The sequence below is a fragment of the Tauraco erythrolophus genome, chromosome 5 (assembly GCF_009769465.1).
Source record: "Tauraco erythrolophus isolate bTauEry1 chromosome 5, bTauEry1.pri, whole genome shotgun sequence".
NCBI classification, from domain to species: Eukaryota; Metazoa; Chordata; class Aves; order Musophagiformes; family Musophagidae; genus Tauraco; species Tauraco erythrolophus.
The window spans coordinates 33,321,180-33,338,473 of record NC_141469.1 but is presented as its reverse complement, the minus strand read 5'-3'; the positions used below and the strand labels follow the sequence as shown (position 1 = coordinate 33,338,473).

The 17,294-nt window shown below is 38.7% G+C and overlaps 1 protein-coding gene across 1 annotated transcript in view; it reads left to right on the top strand.

The window, feature by feature from the left end:
• The window catches only part of SORCS2 (sortilin related VPS10 domain containing receptor 2), a 591,182-nt gene that overhangs the window by 341,013 nt on the left and 232,875 nt on the right, over positions 1 to 17,294 (top strand). Inside the window, exon 3 of the mRNA XM_086611291.1 lies at positions 3,336 to 3,435. Coding sequence (XP_086467417.1) covers positions 3,336 to 3,435 — 100 coding nt within the window. The remainder of the gene's footprint in view (positions 1 to 3,335; positions 3,436 to 17,294) is intronic.

Here is a 17,294-nt window from a genome sequence, read left to right as displayed (position 1 = left end):
TTCTTGCTCTGGTTTATGGAATTGTGCTGTTGTGCTACCACTGCAAATAAACCATGCTGTAGAAGAATGTTCTACTCTTCTTATCAGGTACATGTGTATCCTCTTTCCATTATACCTTGAAATATCTTTTCATGAATTTTTAGGGAGGAAAGAGAATGTAGTTATCCTGATAAACGCAGATGGTTCATTTGTGGCTCGTTTTTTTTCTCCCTCTCCTTAACACTTTTGACACAGCGCAACTTTCGTTTTTAACACACACAAAAAATATCTTTATGACTGGAAAGCCACAGAGGACTCTTCCTCTCCTGAATTTGGTTCAAAACACATTTTGTACTACTACTTAATATATTCTTGAAATAGGCATGCTCTGAGATCCTAGAATTCATCCTCCTCAGTCCTGTCTGTAGCCCAGTAGTGCAATTACACAGAATTCTGTTCTAGCTGTGTGCTACAAAATGTTAATTCTTTATATATGCATAGTCAGGAACTTGGAATTTATGTCCAAAAAAAAGTTGTGGTAACCTGTTTTCTCTGGATTATAGCAGCTTTAGAAAACCAATTATTTTGGACAGTGCTTCCCTTGAATGATGTCCTTGAACTATGTCCTCCTGTATGTAAATGTCTCAAAGATTAGCTGACGTTCCTGGGCTTACTCAAGGCTGGGCTATAGTAAAAAAGTTTTTCGATTCTGAATAGATTTCTCCATGGATCCACAGATATTCTGCCAATCTGGGTCTTCCTACTTAGGTGTGGTGTACCTTTATGGATGTGCATTAGCCTCTTGTCTCAGATTGAAATCGAATTTTTTTTTTCCTCTTGAGATAGCTAATTTGTGCCAGAAAATAAAAGATTTTTGACTATATAGTTTTTCTACCTTTCTCTGAAAATACCTTAGTTACATTAGCGTAGTCTTTTCGTTACAACTTTATTCTGGTCTTGTAGTACTTTTTGTAAGTCATGAGAATGAGAAGAGGAAGTTTTAGGCTGGGACTTTTTATCTTTGAAATGGCTTATCCTCTTTGGGCATCCTGCCTGTACTCTTCACACCTTGATACAGTTGCTGCCACTGTCCTTCCTGCAGCGTCACTCTCCAGTGGTCTATTGTATTAATCCTGGAACTGCCTCTTCAAAGTAAATTGGATCATCTTTAAGGTTCAGAGAATTATTTCAGGATGTTATTACTGGGCAAACCACTGACCTGATATTCTTTCCTCGGAGAGAATAGACTAGGTTCTGTTTCCATCATACATACTTGTTCTGCATGATTTCAGTACATCTGGCTGAAGTCAGTATTTTAGTCTTTGCTTTAATTTCTTTTCTGTCAAACACCTCTGGCAAATTAGGTTTAGCTCTGTCCATCCTGTCTCCATTAGAATTTTAATTAGCTCAGTGCTGAATACCCAGTGCAGTGCATTTGTATATATTTGATTTCTACATAATTATTTGTCAAAACTGAGTTGCTATGATTCCATTAACTTTTGTAATGCATAGCTGTATATCTGCTGGTGAAGCAACATTATGAGGGAAAAAACAAACAAACAAAACAACAGATCAAATCAGTTCAGATGTCACTATAAAATAGATAAATTCTCAACTTTAGGCTGTGAGTGTGGTTTGTGTGTCATAGGCTTATGCCCAGGTATTTTTTGACCGGTAGAGAGGGAAGGAAGACGAGGTAAATATCAACTCTTCTTTACTTGGTGTCCCTTAGAACCTGATCCAGGCATATCATTCTGTACCTGATATGCTTGGTGATGCCAAAGACATAGAAAGCTTCTCCATGACCACAGCTGAAAGTTCTCGTATCACGTGGAAAGCCGTATGTGTGAAAGCAGAGTAGCCACCCCTGGCTTTGTACCACATGCCCTCTGACTTAAGTGACATCCTTCGTGGAACAGGGACATGGGCGGGCAAAGGGTGGGCACATGGTGCTCATAGCAGCCTCCCACAGGCACCAGTCCCTCAGGGATCATTCTGCTTCAGGTGGTTTGGAGGAGACCTCTGACCGTGGGCCACTTGTCAAGGTGTACACACTCAGCCAGGAATCTGGTTTCTCACTTTTCTCTCTCCCTATAGTCATGTTCCTACGAATTTCAGCAGTTACTGCCATGGGCGAGGAGTATGAGACAACAGAGGCCATGGGGGAGCAGTTAACATGGTAGAATGGGGCTCTAGGGCAGAAATCATTGCATAGGAAGTCCTCAGTGTCGCACTGGGAGGGACACAGGTCTTATCATGATTCTCTTGAACAGAAAAGCTGTTGCGTGTTCCCACTTGTTTGAATAATGCAGAGGTACCGGGCAGGGCACCTTCAGCCCTTTCTTAAAAGAGATTGTTGTTCCAGTGAAGAAAAGGGTGTATAGAGTGGAAGTCCTCCCACCAACCGTCTGTACTAGGGAGGGCTTCTTGGTGACGAAGGGACAGGTACCATAAATGTGTCTGAGTCCTCTTCCAAATGAGAACGAATAAACTGTAAATATGGAGAGACCATATGGTGCAATTTGATTCTATGTAGAACAAATGAGGCTTCATCCCAAGTGATTTAATTTTGGATGTGACTTGATTTGAGTTTCATTAACTAACATTTTCCTATACTAACATTTCACTTGTACATTCTTTTTCTACTAGATGTGGCAGATACAAGTGCGTAGTACAGATGCCATTTTTCAATGTAGGTTTTTCAGCAATATGAAACAATTTCTTCAGAGTGCCCACATTTGAAGTATTCATAGATTTGTGTGTATGACATACTGATGGCCAAGTACAGATTTTGTTTTGTGTTTTTTTTCTTTCAAAATTATGTGATCCTCTGAAAAAGAGCTGGAGAAGTGGATGGAAACCTTTATCAAGTATGAATTCTGGTAGAGGTCTGTTGCAAGTCTTTCAGATCTCACTTGTTTTCTTATGCAACACCAGGCTCTGAAGTCAGCTCTTCTTTTTCTGCATAACCAAGGAGGTCCTGTTAGTACTTGCAGATGAGCCTTCGCTCTGCTTAGCTCTTTTTTCCCACTGTGTGGGTGGTGATGGGAAGGTAGATGTGTTGTGCTTCTGTCACTGTACGGTGCAATGTCAGGATGAAAACTAGCACCATGCAGAACTGCCAAATACAGACAGAACCAGACATATTTTTTCAAACTTAGAAAAATATGGCAGCTTTCTTTTAGTTCCTTTTAGCTAATGAGCACTGAAAAGAACAAAAGGATGGCAGAGAAGCATTGAAAAGGGATTGCTACTGCTACAAAGTTGTTTTTTTGTTTGTTTGTTTGTTTTTTTTGCAGAGTTTCGATGCTGAAGCCTTTAGAAGAGAGCACTTACAGATGTTTGATTTCTTTCAGGTCCTCAGATTTTGGGACGTTATACACGAAGTTGAATCTACAGCCTGGGATTGTCACTGTTATTGACAATTTCTATATTTGTCCCACCAACAAAAAAAAGGTATGTGGCAAAAAAAAAAAGACTTTTCCTAGTACAGCTGAGACTCTGCAACTATGTGAAGTGTGTTTTACAGGTTTTCAAAATGTAGGGAAGCTATTTTCATGAAGTTGCAGGTCATTTTAGGTGAATTTGTGATGTGGAAGTGGGATATTTATTTGCTGAATAATATAGAAAAGAAGAAATGCCTTGATGGACTAGGAAAGCTTTTGAGGCCAGTGACTTCTGGAAACGGAGTTTCCATGGAGCTTTCCTCAGAAATGGAAAAGCAACTCCTGTAGATTTTCACACATCCACCTAAATTCTGGGACTAGCATTCAACCTCTTCGTCCTTTATGCACAATTTTGAAGTCCTTTGCACATTCTTTGATATAAAGCATAGGGATTGGGCAGGTTGTCATTGAGAATGATGTTTATCCTGTGTAAAACCTTAATTAAAAATAAAAACACCCTGTCCTTGAAATTCTTTTGTAAATAATGTTCCTGCGTCATTACTGAACCAAAAAGCTTTTCATGGAGCCTGGGAAGATTAAGTGGACTTTAGAAGTGAGAACGAGATCGACCCATTGAATGTATTTACAATGGATATTATTTTAGAAGCAACAGGAAGAGCGATTATGAGAAAAAAAAACAATAATAACCCTTCTATGTCTGCAAAATGCTTGTGATTTAAACAGCAAGAATTGTGAAATACCGCAAGCACAGTAGGTCTTTCAAGAAATAAGAATTTTCTCTTGATAAGGGCCTTTTAACTCCAGTGTAATACAGAAGCATTGATTTCATGCAGAGGCCACGGATTGGAAGGACAATGTTAGTTGTGTTTATCTGTCTGTTCTGCTTAATCAAAAATCAGTGGAACTCGGCAAGGCTGCCTGGATGATTAAGTACATATTTTATTTCTCTCGCAGTTGTCACTGGAGCTTTTGTACCCAAGCCATGCTATGCCTGAGCTTAGTAATATATTTTTAATCTGCTGCAAAGTCAGAAATGATTTTTTTGTTTCTTAAATGAGAACTACCACCAAGCACAGAATTTTGCAAATTCTGTGTCTCAGAGGTAAGGTCTACTGGTGATTTCAAGTCCAAAAGAAGTAAAAAAATAGTCTTTATTCATCTCAGTTTCTGGAATAAAGACTAAAGGATGAGATGGACGAGAGCTCCAGCCTCAGCTAGAATATAAAAACCTGCACAAGCAGGAGGGGACAGTGACAATGGGGTTGTGGCAGTTGTTTGGCAAAATAAACACTGGTAAGATCACTGTGGAATTTCAGGTTTGAAGGACACACTAATGTTCACAAAAAATCTAATGTTAATCTTATTTTAGAAAAATCTGTATTCTGCTTAAGACAGGTTGAAGTTCTTAGAGATACAAACCCTGATTAGTCAACTAATATCATTTTGGAATCCATTTGTTACAGAAAGTCTGTTTGGGAAATCATTAAATACACTGTATGTTGAATTTTCCTTCTACAGAGATGTCCAATAGTATGCAAACAACAAAAAGAGCAGAGAAGAAGGGTTTTCTAGGGCCTGTAAATAATGCTGGAGAGAGACATATTTATACATGCAAATATACATAACATACACACATGCATGATACAAAAAAGGTGAAAGCCTTGCAGTTAAATTCTGTAGCTAATTGCATCAAACTAATCTTTGAGGTGTTGCAGTCGTACATGGCAGGTAAGGAGAAAGTTTCCATGTCATAAGAACTTTGTCAGTCATAATGGGAACTTTTCTGGGTTTTTTTTGATTAAGACACTAACTAAGACTACCAGCTAATTTCTTAAAAGTTTTTTAGAAACATGGAAGAATATGTCTCCCTATCCATCCGTTTCAGCCCAATTGCGGTAAGGTGGGATAGGACTTTTAGAACTCTGACTCCCTTTTCTGAGCTGAGGGTAAGTCTCGGGGTTTCACCCATTTCTGATGCTATGAGACTTCAGATCATTATGAAGTTTGCATTTTCTTAAGATGTGTTAAAAAGCAAAAAAATTTATACATCTTATCTTACCTACCCTGTTGTTTAAGAAGTTAAAATTCCACAGAATTATAATGCTGTTTGTGAAGAAGTGCATTAGCAGATGCAGAGGGTACAACAGCATCCTTTTCACATAGTGCTCCATGCAAAAGAGATTGTATAAATAAAGAACAAAATTGCAAGGTAAACTACAGGAGCGCTGGGGACTTTGAACTAACTGGTGGAAGGAATTTATAAATCCTACTAATCCATGCAAAGAAGTGGCACATTGCTTTTCTGTCTTGCCCTTCTATGAACCAGTTGCAATGAGTACAGTTCATAGGTCTAAGAGACAAATCTGAAAGGAGTTGTATCAAGGTCATGTATACACAGTCTTTTGACAATTGAGGTAAATTCACTCAGTCTGGATCTTTTTCTGGCTGAATGCAGCAGAACTCTGAGGCAGAAATCGTGTTGCTGTGGTTGTCACAGGACTCAAGCTATGAAACCCAGTTTTGACAAGAAATGATGACAAACCTCTGAGGGCAGATCTTTAGAGGGCTTTGTGTATCACTCTGGATGGGCCTTTCTGATGAAATCATGGGATGGAGGCGTGAACTGTGGCTGTATTGTTTGTGATTCAGAGCTGTATTGCAGTCACCGGGCAGCACAAGTAGAAGACATTTGCACCTACCTGTGAAAGGCCATGTAGGCTCACCCTAAATGGTATGAAACAATAGAGTACTAGGCATGGTAACACTGAAATTAAGAGTTCATGCTTCGTAAGGATGTATTAGTATTTGCTTTGCATTTTGGCTGCTTTTAGTGTAGGATAAACCTGCTGCCAAAGACATTGAAGCTTATTCTGACATGGTTTTGGAAAGTTGTAAAGTAATGAAGGCGAGCTCTCCTAGGTAAGCTCTCTGATGCTACCTCTAACTTCTCAATTTGATGCACTTTTTCATTGATCTGTGACATAAAATAACCTTGCTCTACTCAGACCTTGAAGTGCCGTGCATTGGTAAGGGATGTTCCTGCACTTTAAACAACAGAACTTGAGTAATTATCTCCTTTGCAGTAATTACTTTATGCCAATAGCGTCAAATAGTGCAGACATCCCATAATGTACCATGTGGGGAAAATAACTTGATCTGTATCCTCTGTTTTTGAAAATGGCATTATAATTTTGATTTAGAAATGCTGAACATGATTCATGGTGTATGAGATTATGCTTTCCATAGTGTCAATATGGAGTCAGCTGAACAAAGTAAATTCTTTCTATAGAAGACAAAAGTTAGCAGAATTCAACTTCACTAAGCTAAATTATCAACGAAATATTTAACATTTTTATAGAGCATATATATTGTTGGATGTAGAAATTACGTATTTGCTTTAATTCTGTTTGTATAATGTTTCTGGAGAAGAGTTGAATGAACACACTGATTTTTTCCCACATTCTCCACACATTTTAATTTTCATTGGTGCTAATGCACCTGATGCATCCGTCCTTCTGTTTATATGCTTCTGGAAAAGAGGCAGCTAAGCTGTGTATATTCAGGCTTTCCAGATTAAGAGAAAATAAATGTAGATTGTGCATATACTGACTTATTAGTTAAATGGGCTGAACACTTACATTTCCCAGCTGTCACAATAACCAATAGCTACATATTTTTCCAAACTAAAAGACAAGATGACAAACATGTATTCTTGCTTGACAAACCATGCAGAGCACTTAAGATAGTAATAAGGATGTAGGCTGTACAATATTTTAACTCCTGATACTTTAAGATAGTATAAAGTATACACAATTGCAAAGGATACTTGCCACAGCTGTGAAAGGATTTCCTGAGATGCAACTGGGTTGAGCAATATTTATGAGCACTTACAGGTAAATGCAGTCCTACAGCATTTTGACATTTGTCTTTCAGAGCAAAACAATTCGTAGTGGAAGTTGTCAAAATGCAGTATGACTACATTCACTTGTAAGGAATAATTCTACTCAAGTATCAACTTCCTTAGCGACCATTCCAGAGTGTCTGCAAACATACAGAGCAGAATTATCTTATACTTTTATTAGCGGAAGTGGTTAACTATGGAATATTCCTTTCAGTAACCGGAGTAGTTACTTCAGGAAGGTTTAACTGTGAAATTGCAGAATATGAGTCTGCATATTGCAATGTATTATCTCTACCATGATGCATTCTTTCCTTATAAGCAATGTCACCATTCAGTTTCATTCTGGTGGTGCACCACCAGAGCACTGATGTAACCTGACTGCATCATTTTGCTTTAGACTTCTGTCTGGGACTATTCGAGTCATCTTCAGATTTTCCAGATGCTTCCAGAAGTATGCCAAATAATCAAAATTTTTTTCCACCCATAGTTTGCTGGTGAGTGCATTGCTGTGAGAGGCAGTCCTGTGCAGAAGTCCCAGATTTTATTCACACACGGTTGATGAGCAGTTGCCTAGTTGATGATCAGTCTAGGAAGCTATTAAATGCAAGTGGAACTAAATAGGTTAAAACAGTCAGAGCATTCCTTGAACTGTTAGCTGCGAGTCAGAGGTTCATGCAGCACCGCTGAAACCAAGCCATACAGGGAGAAGACCAATCACTAGGAATCTGGCTGTTAGAAAAATATTTGAGCTCAGTACTGGCTAAACTGAGGCTGAGAACTACAGCTTTCCCTGTCTGATTCCTCCTGTGTTTGAGAAACCAGGGCTTTTTCATACTTCGTATGTAAACAGGGCTGCACCAAAAATGTATAACTCTTACGTGATTTCCATATTCTAACTCCTTGTAACACCTCCAATAAGTCAAAGGTAGTAGCATTTAAGTATAGCCTCTCTCTTAAACAATAGACTATGAATGCATTTTTCTATGTAGTGTGACCAAGGAAGGTTTGATTTGGTTTCCATAAAAATTTTACAGACACTTTCTATGTGTTTCTCTATCCTGGTCTTCTACATATGGAGCTAGAAAGGACTCCCCAGCTCATTTTGATTAAATGCGCTGTTGTCTTTGAATACTTTTCTGCATGCATGTTTACCAAAACACTGAACCATGCAGTCTGGAGCTGTCTCTAAACCTTTTTGTTTCTGTTCTGCTCCCTTTGACATATAAATGTGTTTTTTTTTTGTCCAGCACCTGAAGTAGACTGTGGTCAAAGGCTGCACTTCCTTCAAAACAAGAAAAAAATCAACCCACAAAAAACTCCAAACCAACAAACCTGGCTAACAATGAAAATGAACAGTAGACTGCCATGACTAGTGTGTAGGTTAATTACTCATTAAGGTAGAGGGTGTGTGGGCTAAATGGGTGCACATTTGAACAGACATTCTATGTTATTATTCTATCCTATAATTTATTTGGTGCTTGACGTAGAGATCTCAATTGAAGTTCTTGAGATTGACCTTCTGCTGTGATTTTGAAGCCTAATGTGCAACTTTTGCGTTCTTTTGTGCTCAGGCATACAATTATTCTAAGGAAAAATAGTCCTGTCTTTACTGCATGCTTATTATAGATTCTTTTGTTCTGTTTTTATGAATTTCCTGTCTAAAACTCATTAATCATAAAAGCAGACCAACAACTACTAAAAAGCTGTAATGTTAAATTAAGTTTACTGTAGTGAAGCCAGACATAAAAAGACTAGTTGGTGGGAGTACAACATAAAAGAGATTTATGTGAAAATGGAAAAGACCTGTGAGCAAGTGTTAAAAGACCATTGTGCATATGATTCTGCACTTGAGAGACATCCATTTCCCTCCCAGTAATTCTGGGAAGAGAAGGAATCCAAGCATCATATTTTCAGCAAGGTTTTATTTCCTATTATGATGAGCAGGGGTCATTGCTTGGAGAAATAGGAGTAGTCAATCAAGAGCATATAGTAGAAAGCAGGTCTGAAGCTACCCTCAGCAGCTGTGGCTATGTGTGCTGCTGAGTGGGTGGCTGGTCAGAGAGGGGCCGTAAACGGGAAAGCATAATGTTCCACACCAGAGAGGTTTTAAGATCTGGGATTTTGATTTGGTATATCTGAAAATAAGGGCAATTTTTCAAAATTTAGACCAGGCTGTCTTTTCAAAGCTCTTTATTTAAAAATATAAATTCTTATACTTAGGCCCAAATCTAAATCTGAGCCATACTCCAGAGAAGAATCTACAGGGGTGGTGGTAGATTTGCTGTGTGGGACACTAGGCAAGCCATGTGTTTCCCGTGTCCAGCCTGCCCATAGGCTCGTTGACCTGAAAGTCCTTCTTAGTTCCTCCTCTGCTTGAGATAACAACTAGGGGGAAAAACAAAATCAACTAATCAACCCAACTTGTCTGCTGTGGGTCTCTGGACCTGAGTGAGACCTAGGTTTTTCTCCAGCATGGCAGAGACTTTCTTGTATCCTACCTAGAGCTACAACTATCTTCTAATCAATAGCTATGAGGATTATGCACATTTTTTTTTAAGGCTATGCGTTCCCATAAGAGTGTCATCCTGAAAGATTTTCTGATGCAATATGGAGCTTGCAGGATTAAATATAACAAGGAGGCAAATTATAATATATGGTATAGTGTCCAAAGGAGTAGGTGTCCTTATGAAGAGTGAATAGAGAGTTACCGATTCAGAGTTGTGTGAAATCTGTGACGGGTAAAACCAGAAAGCAAGAGGTAGTTACATTAGCGGTGCTGAATCTTTGCAAAAGGAAAGAGGAGAAATCAGATAGAAGCTGATTGTGCAGAGGAAATGATAAAGAATTAGTAAGAAGCACCTTACAGTACTTAGTAAGTATTTGATTGGTTGCCCAGTGTGCTAGGATGAACTGGGCACAGTTAAGTCTATAGAACAGAGTCAGGTTTCTGCTAAAACTGGCATACACAAGATGATGTTTTTCTGTGATTAATTTAGATTATTTGAATCTATTACAATTATCCTGTGTGTTGAGATTACTGTTATCTAATTATTTACTGAGCATCACAACATGGCTAGAGGCTTGTATCAAGGTTCCTGTCTTACAGAAGGGAGGAAATTGAGAACTCTTGTTTTAGCTCAGAGTCTAACGGCAGCAACAACTAACCACGAGGACAATGTTAAGGAGGTTATATGAAAACTTCTAAACAGTATTTGAAGAATGATGAGTAATACTGTTCAGAAAGTCTGCAAGGGCGACGTACAGTAGGCATACTCCCCAGGCAGCCTGAAAGTAATGGTGTAGTGTGTTTGAAACATATTCATCACGCTTGCTGAAGGATCTTCTGCATCTCCTGAAGACCTGTGCGTTTCCTCCTCATTTCTCCAATGATGGAATGGCGGCACGAGTCCCAGCTTCCATGCTTCATGCTCCGCTAGCATTTTCCAATCTACTGATGTGTCAAATTCTGCTTCTCTTCACTGCAGCTGTTTGACTTCCCTCTGCTCGTGCTGACCACACAAACTCCTCTGGCTCTCTCAGGAGCAGAGATGCAGCAGGATTTTTTTTTGCCTGGGGTTGGTACGTAAGCACAATGGAAATGAGCAGGGTTTAAATTGCTGCCATGGGCATTTTGCAGGGCTGACAGTGTGCTTGCCCCACTGAGAATCCCTGTGGCTGCTGCCTCCCCACCCTGCTAGGAGTGAAACTGCTGCTTAAGCCAGTGGGCTACTGCAATCTTGCTGTCACAGCACAAATGTTTGCACAGGACTCCTAAACTACTGTGAAAGTTAAGTATTCTGGTGATTTTGTTTATTCCACCCTCTAAAAGAGTACTTTGTAGCATTTATTAGAGGGGATGAATAAACTGCTTACTTGTTTCTAATTCTGAAATGAGCCCTGAGTCCCCATAGCCCCAGCACTCTGCAACAGCAAACTTCTACCAAAAAGGCAGGACCTGTGTGACAAATATGTTTTAATTGTGTCCTTCTCATGCAGCCTGAACCCATTTATTTCAACATAGTCATCGAAAGCTCTTGAATACATAAAACCATTGTTCTGTTTGTTTTTTTGTTTTTTTTTTTTCATTTTACACTATGTGTTTCTGTCAGGCAGAAAAAGTTGCTTACTCCTGGAAATTGAAATCTCTTGTGTTTAACTAAGCCACCTCTGAAGCCTTGTTGACTGTGGCCTCTTTCAGGCTTGTGCTAGAGACAGATTTTTTCCATCTGTGGGAGCAATGCACTAGATTGCTGTCATCCCTTCATATCAGAAGATTGCTGTCAGATGAATGGTGAATTCTTCATAATTCTTCAACTGCTTTTGAGATGGGATCTTCTGCAAGCTGGTTTTGCTTTGTATCTAACTGATATTTCTCTCTCTCCATTTCTTTCGTGATGATTTTTTGCAGCCTTTCATTATCTCTTTCTGTCCTTCCATCTCTTAATCTCTTTCCAATGCTTTCTTGTTTTCCTGCTTTTCTTTCTTCTCTTTCTGAGCATTACTTCTTTTTAACACCTCACAAGTAGTTTCTGGACCAAATTACACCTTTGTCTTTCACAGTTACTAAAGAAAAACATTATTTAGTAAAACATAGCTAATGGTCTATGTTACTATTCAAAAATCATAATTGTATTGGGATAATAATAAAACTGCTGACACATCCCTAACTATAATTCCTAAAATTAATCTCTTCAACAGTGTTAGTAAGATGATTCGATCAGGGAGCTGTTAGCCAGGAGACCTGACTTCAGTTTCCATGACCTTGAGCAAGGCTGAGCCTCTCTGAAGCCTGACTTCCCATTGCCTTGCACCTTGTAATATCATTTGCCTTGTGCAAAATCACTGTGACATGACATGATTTGACAGTCTACCTCGAGGCCGCATTACCAGGTTTTGCAAACAGTACAGAATTACTCTGGTTTAGTTTCCTTATTTATAAACTTAAGATAAACATACTGAAGTCTGCAGAGCACCTGTGGTCCCTAAATAAGTGCTGAGTATTTTTATGATCCTATTTTGAGAGGAATGCTTATTTACAAGGTATTTTTTGTGTCACATCCCTGCGGTACTAAACAGCATTTTAAGATTTGCAGCATGCTGAAAATAATTATTATAAATAGGTTCCTGTGTTTTTCAAGATGGTTTAGCATTTATCAGGCATGGCAGGTTCAGGACATAGGTAGCAATTCGAATATGATGGTAACCTAAATGAAGAGATTAAACTACTTGCCTCAAATAAAACAGGATTAATTTCTGCTGCAATTGCTGGATCTACAATTTGCAGGTTTACAATCCTATTCTCAGTTCTCCAAACAATATTACCAGTCTGGACATTGAAACGGTGTTCAGATTTGACTTTAAAATGCTCTCCTTCTTTTCCAGAAGACACTAAGTCTACACGAGGAGATCTTGTGGAAAGGTCTGACAAGAGAAGTGCCTCAGGTAGCACTAAGGGATTGTGAAGTGTTTATCTTGCAAAGCTTGGTGCCAAAAACGGACGACTGCTAGTTGCATAAAAAGCTGTGCTTTCAGTGTAACTATGACTACAGGAATCAGACCGGGATCACTGGGAATAAACAAATATCTCCTGTCAATTTAATGTATTAAGCGCACTGGTGTCGTTCTTCTTCAGTGCTAATATATATCCTGTTTGTTTCATTCAGCCATACCTGGGAACCATTTTTTTTCCACGTTGCGTCACTTTGTAGGATTTTCCATGTTTAAGTGCTTTTACAGTTTGTTTGTGATGCAGTGCAGGGAGGCATAAATTAGTGTGGGTTTGGCTAAAAGTTCCAGTCTGCCTGGGAGAATAATAGTGTCTCACTTCGTTCTTTCTGTGGGCCCCAGCAAAGGCAATGGTTCTCTTACTTGCTGCAGCTGAACTGTCGAGAAATGCTTTTCTGCTCTGCAAGGTGCTCTAGCACAGAAGCAGGAGATCTGGGCCTCTGTTTTTTACATCTTTGCTACGCAGGGCTGGGGGATACAGGGTTTCTGCTGCGCTTCAGATCTGTGAAGCCCAAAGGTTCCTCTGAAACTCTCCTATACTGTATATTAATGCAAGGTCCAGCCATAACTTTTCACTTGACTTAGGCAGATAAAGTCTATTAAACTGTCCTTTCTGGAATAAAATGTCATTCTGAAGGTAGTAATGTTCCATTCCAATATTGCTCGGTATATTGTAAGACCATATTAAAACCATTTGTGAGTTGTACTCTGCCATAGGATCTCAAAATTTTATATGTGTGTAGATGATCTGGTGTCCCCTGTTAATAGCTTTGGGAATTCTGAAGAGGTTATAGGATTTCCCTTTTACAGATGTGGAAACAGAAAGGTGTAAATGACTTGCCTGTGAAAGAAATGACAGAAATTTAATAACATGCCATGTATCTAAGCCAGCCTCTCAGCTTCAAGCACAAAACTACCCTTTTGCCTCTCAACAAAATAATGGTTTAATTAAATCAAATGCATTTTTACTAGTTCAAGAGAGAGTATAGGCTTGTGGCAGGTCTATTGATACCATAAATATAATCAGCAGTCATATACGTAAGCTTATTTTTGGTAAAACAAAACAAAACAAAAAAACCCAGAATGGTTAATTTTTCCAGAATGAAGGACTGAAATATGGGAAATAATTTCAATGGTAAGATCATAATTAGTTTTAAGGAAGGACCAAGTAGATTTTTACACTTTTTTATGTTATTGTTTTGGAAGACTGAATCTATATGTACACGTAATTTGAAGATGTGACTTCTGAGCTAAATTTCATAGCAACTTTATAGAAAGCCAATCTGTGATGATAATGAAAAATGGTTTAAAGCTTTTCTAAAGTGTTAGAGGCAATTTGTACTGCATCTTTAAAAAGTTACACTTAGGAAGAAAGAAGGAAGCTAAATTTCCATCTAGGACATTAATTTTTAGATACTCTGCTGGAAAACTTTGGCCCTGTATTTCTGCATAATTCATAGAATTCACTTTTTATGAACACTTATCTACTATAAAGCAGTTATCATTTAAAACATGGCTGGGTTAGGATAAGACTACAAATGTCTATCAATACTCTGACATTTTCTGAAAAATTAATATCCCAACATATAGATGTAAATAAAAAACTTGAGAGTTGATAGAACCAAAATAAGGAAAAATAGATGAGATTAACTGAAATATTTTGTTTAAATTATAACCCTCTTAAATCTAGTGGTTTGAACATATTTCAAGGTTTACATATAAAAATAATAAATACTCAAAATTAATATTTGAATTAGAAAACTTGTCAAAATTAAAATGTGCATTGGAAAACATCAACTTTGCCCCTTCAGCATTTTCTGACCAAAATTTATTTTTTCTGAAAGTGCCCTGGCATTTTAACAGCCAGTAAAGTGTCAGAATCATATATATAGTTTCCTCTCCGTGGCATTCTTCGATTCGTTAAGGGAATTTTCCCCTTCTCCTTTTTTTTAAACTAAGATCTTAAGAGGCGAATTGATTAGCTGATGCTCACAGTCTGCAGGTGGCACTGCTATATTTGTTTGTTTTTTTTTTTCCTGTATTCAGTGGTCCGTGATTTAGGTAATTGCCAGTTATTTATCTTTTCTGAACATTTTGATAGCACATTTGGGTTTGTTTGTGGTGTTTTTTTACCTCCAATGTTGTCTGCTCTCTTTGACTGGAGCAACTACTGCAGTTTGTCAGTGGCTGAGGTTGAACACTCCACTGTTCCTTAATACTACTGCCATTGCATTTAAGCCATGTTCACAAATATAAGCTAAATATCACCCATTTAAAATCCAGAGAAAGGCTATATCTCTAAATGTTCATGCTAGCAAATGAGTTTAATCAAAAATCACCAAGTGATGCAACGGCAGAACCCAGGAGTTCCCCTTTCTGCCTTCTTTGCAGGTCAGTTTATAAGCTTCAGCTAACAAAATTATCCCCAGAGAACACTGTGGTTGTAAAATGGCAATGACATCTACTGTGGTAGGGGCTACAGGCTTTTACCAGAAATCTCAAAAAAAGATGTATTCTCAAGGATGTAGCCATTTTTAGTAGGTCTTAGAAAGGTGAAGAATAATGTAAGAATGCACAATAAATTTTCAGTCCACCTTTTAATCCAGTAAATATATGTTGATGGCTGCACAGTAAGATGTTATTGTGCTTTTTCCCTGAAGGGTTTGAGTTTCCAGCTTTTTTTGATTTCTTGAACCACAAAATCAGGAGGAAACCTCCAATTTAGGCTTGCCCACCCCTGTTGTAGTATGTTATATGGTAATCAGAGGTACTTCAGCTTGATGACCTTTCATCTAGGGCTGTTCTTTAACAGTGTACAGTGCTGCAATGTGGGCTTTCAAGTGTTTAGAGTATTGATTTTCCAGATAGGGAGAACTGCAATAATAACCTGGGGAGGTCTGGCATCACTGTGACCTGATTTACTTTTGTTCCTTATGGCTCTAGGCAAAGCAGTCAGTTCCCAGGAGCAGTGGGCTGCTAGAAATGGCATGTCTCTCCTCACTTCGCTGTGTGAAAGCCCTAAAATAATGTTTCCTTGGTGTAACTGACTCTTCCTCCAGCTTTCCTTTCCAGCTTATTTCCATTCCACTTTTTTTTTTTCTCCTCCCACCCTTCCAGTTGCAGATCTGCCTGGAGGGGGCTTTTCCTGGCACCCTTGCCCTGGGAGCAGCAGCATTCAGCTCAGCCTGTATTGCTGGGCAGCCTCACTCCGGCACTGCTAACAGCTGCAGCATCGTAAGCTGAGGAGTTGCATGTTGGATGCAAAATTGCATATCAGGTGCAATTTTGTAAAAGAATCACCTCAAAATGTTGCTCTGCTTTCATAATCTATTGTTTCTTTCCTTCGGACAAAGAAGTGTGCTGGCATTATCTTGTTCAAATCTCTATGTAAATTCACTTCTTATCTTTCTAAAGCTCTAGGGTATAAATCCCGTTCACACTGGGGTACCATGGTGATGGGTGGCTTCCAAATACTGAAAACAAAAGGTGTAATAATGGTTGCTGTGGTGTTCTTAATCCCCTTGTGATCCTCTTTATACAAGACTAGTTCTGTGTGAAGAACCTATGATCCAGACTAAATGCTCTCTGTGCCAAAGGAACGACAATATGGGGAGCAGTGGTGCCTCGTGGGGTTGAGTTGGTGCCCAATGTCAGTACTTCAGGTTTCTAAAGCTATGTCACCAGATGTCTTTGTAATCTTGGATACGTTTACTTGATCTAAAAGACTCTTTGTAAATGGAGTTCTCTCACGTGAATGAGGTTACTTACCGACTATTTCAGAATACAGCATACTGTCAATATTTGTTCATCACATGTAATGGTAGGTATGCAATATTTATAGTCTTTCCGTAAGGATTACTGTTGGGAATAGCAGAGTCACAACCGATTGCCTCAGCTGCTACTTACGAAAGCCAGCTCAGTTACCACACCTTGGTTGGAATAATCTAGCCCTGCGTTAGAAGTATATTACCCAGTAAACAAAATGCAGTTGATGCCTATTTGAAGAGACCTCACTCGTTTCAAAAGTCTCAGGAGACAAAATCAGTTATTTGTGTGGCTGAATTGCTGAACAATAGAGAAGCCGTTTGTTATCTGAAGTAACAGGACAGCATATGTTTCACTGCAGTGTGGCTGGCAGCCTAGAGCCTTGAAAAATGTTCTTGTCTTCAGGGGAGCAGAGACATCAACTTCGTACATCTCAAGAGGTGTTAAAACAACATCTGATGAGTCAAGTTGCAATCAAATAAGCCTTGCTAGGGAAGAGCAAGCAGCATATTCAAAATTTTGGCAACTGCCATTTTACCTTTGCCTCTTTTAATCAGAGAACATCCACTGTGATTTCTCACAAGTTTTCTTGAGCTTTACAATAAAGAAAGATGCCCTGAGCTATACTCTTTCTCTCATCCAAGCATCTTGAAATTTTAACCTTAGAAGTGAAAATAAAACACTAAGTTAAAATACAGTTTATGTTTTAGCTTCTATTCTCTTACTTATTAAAAATT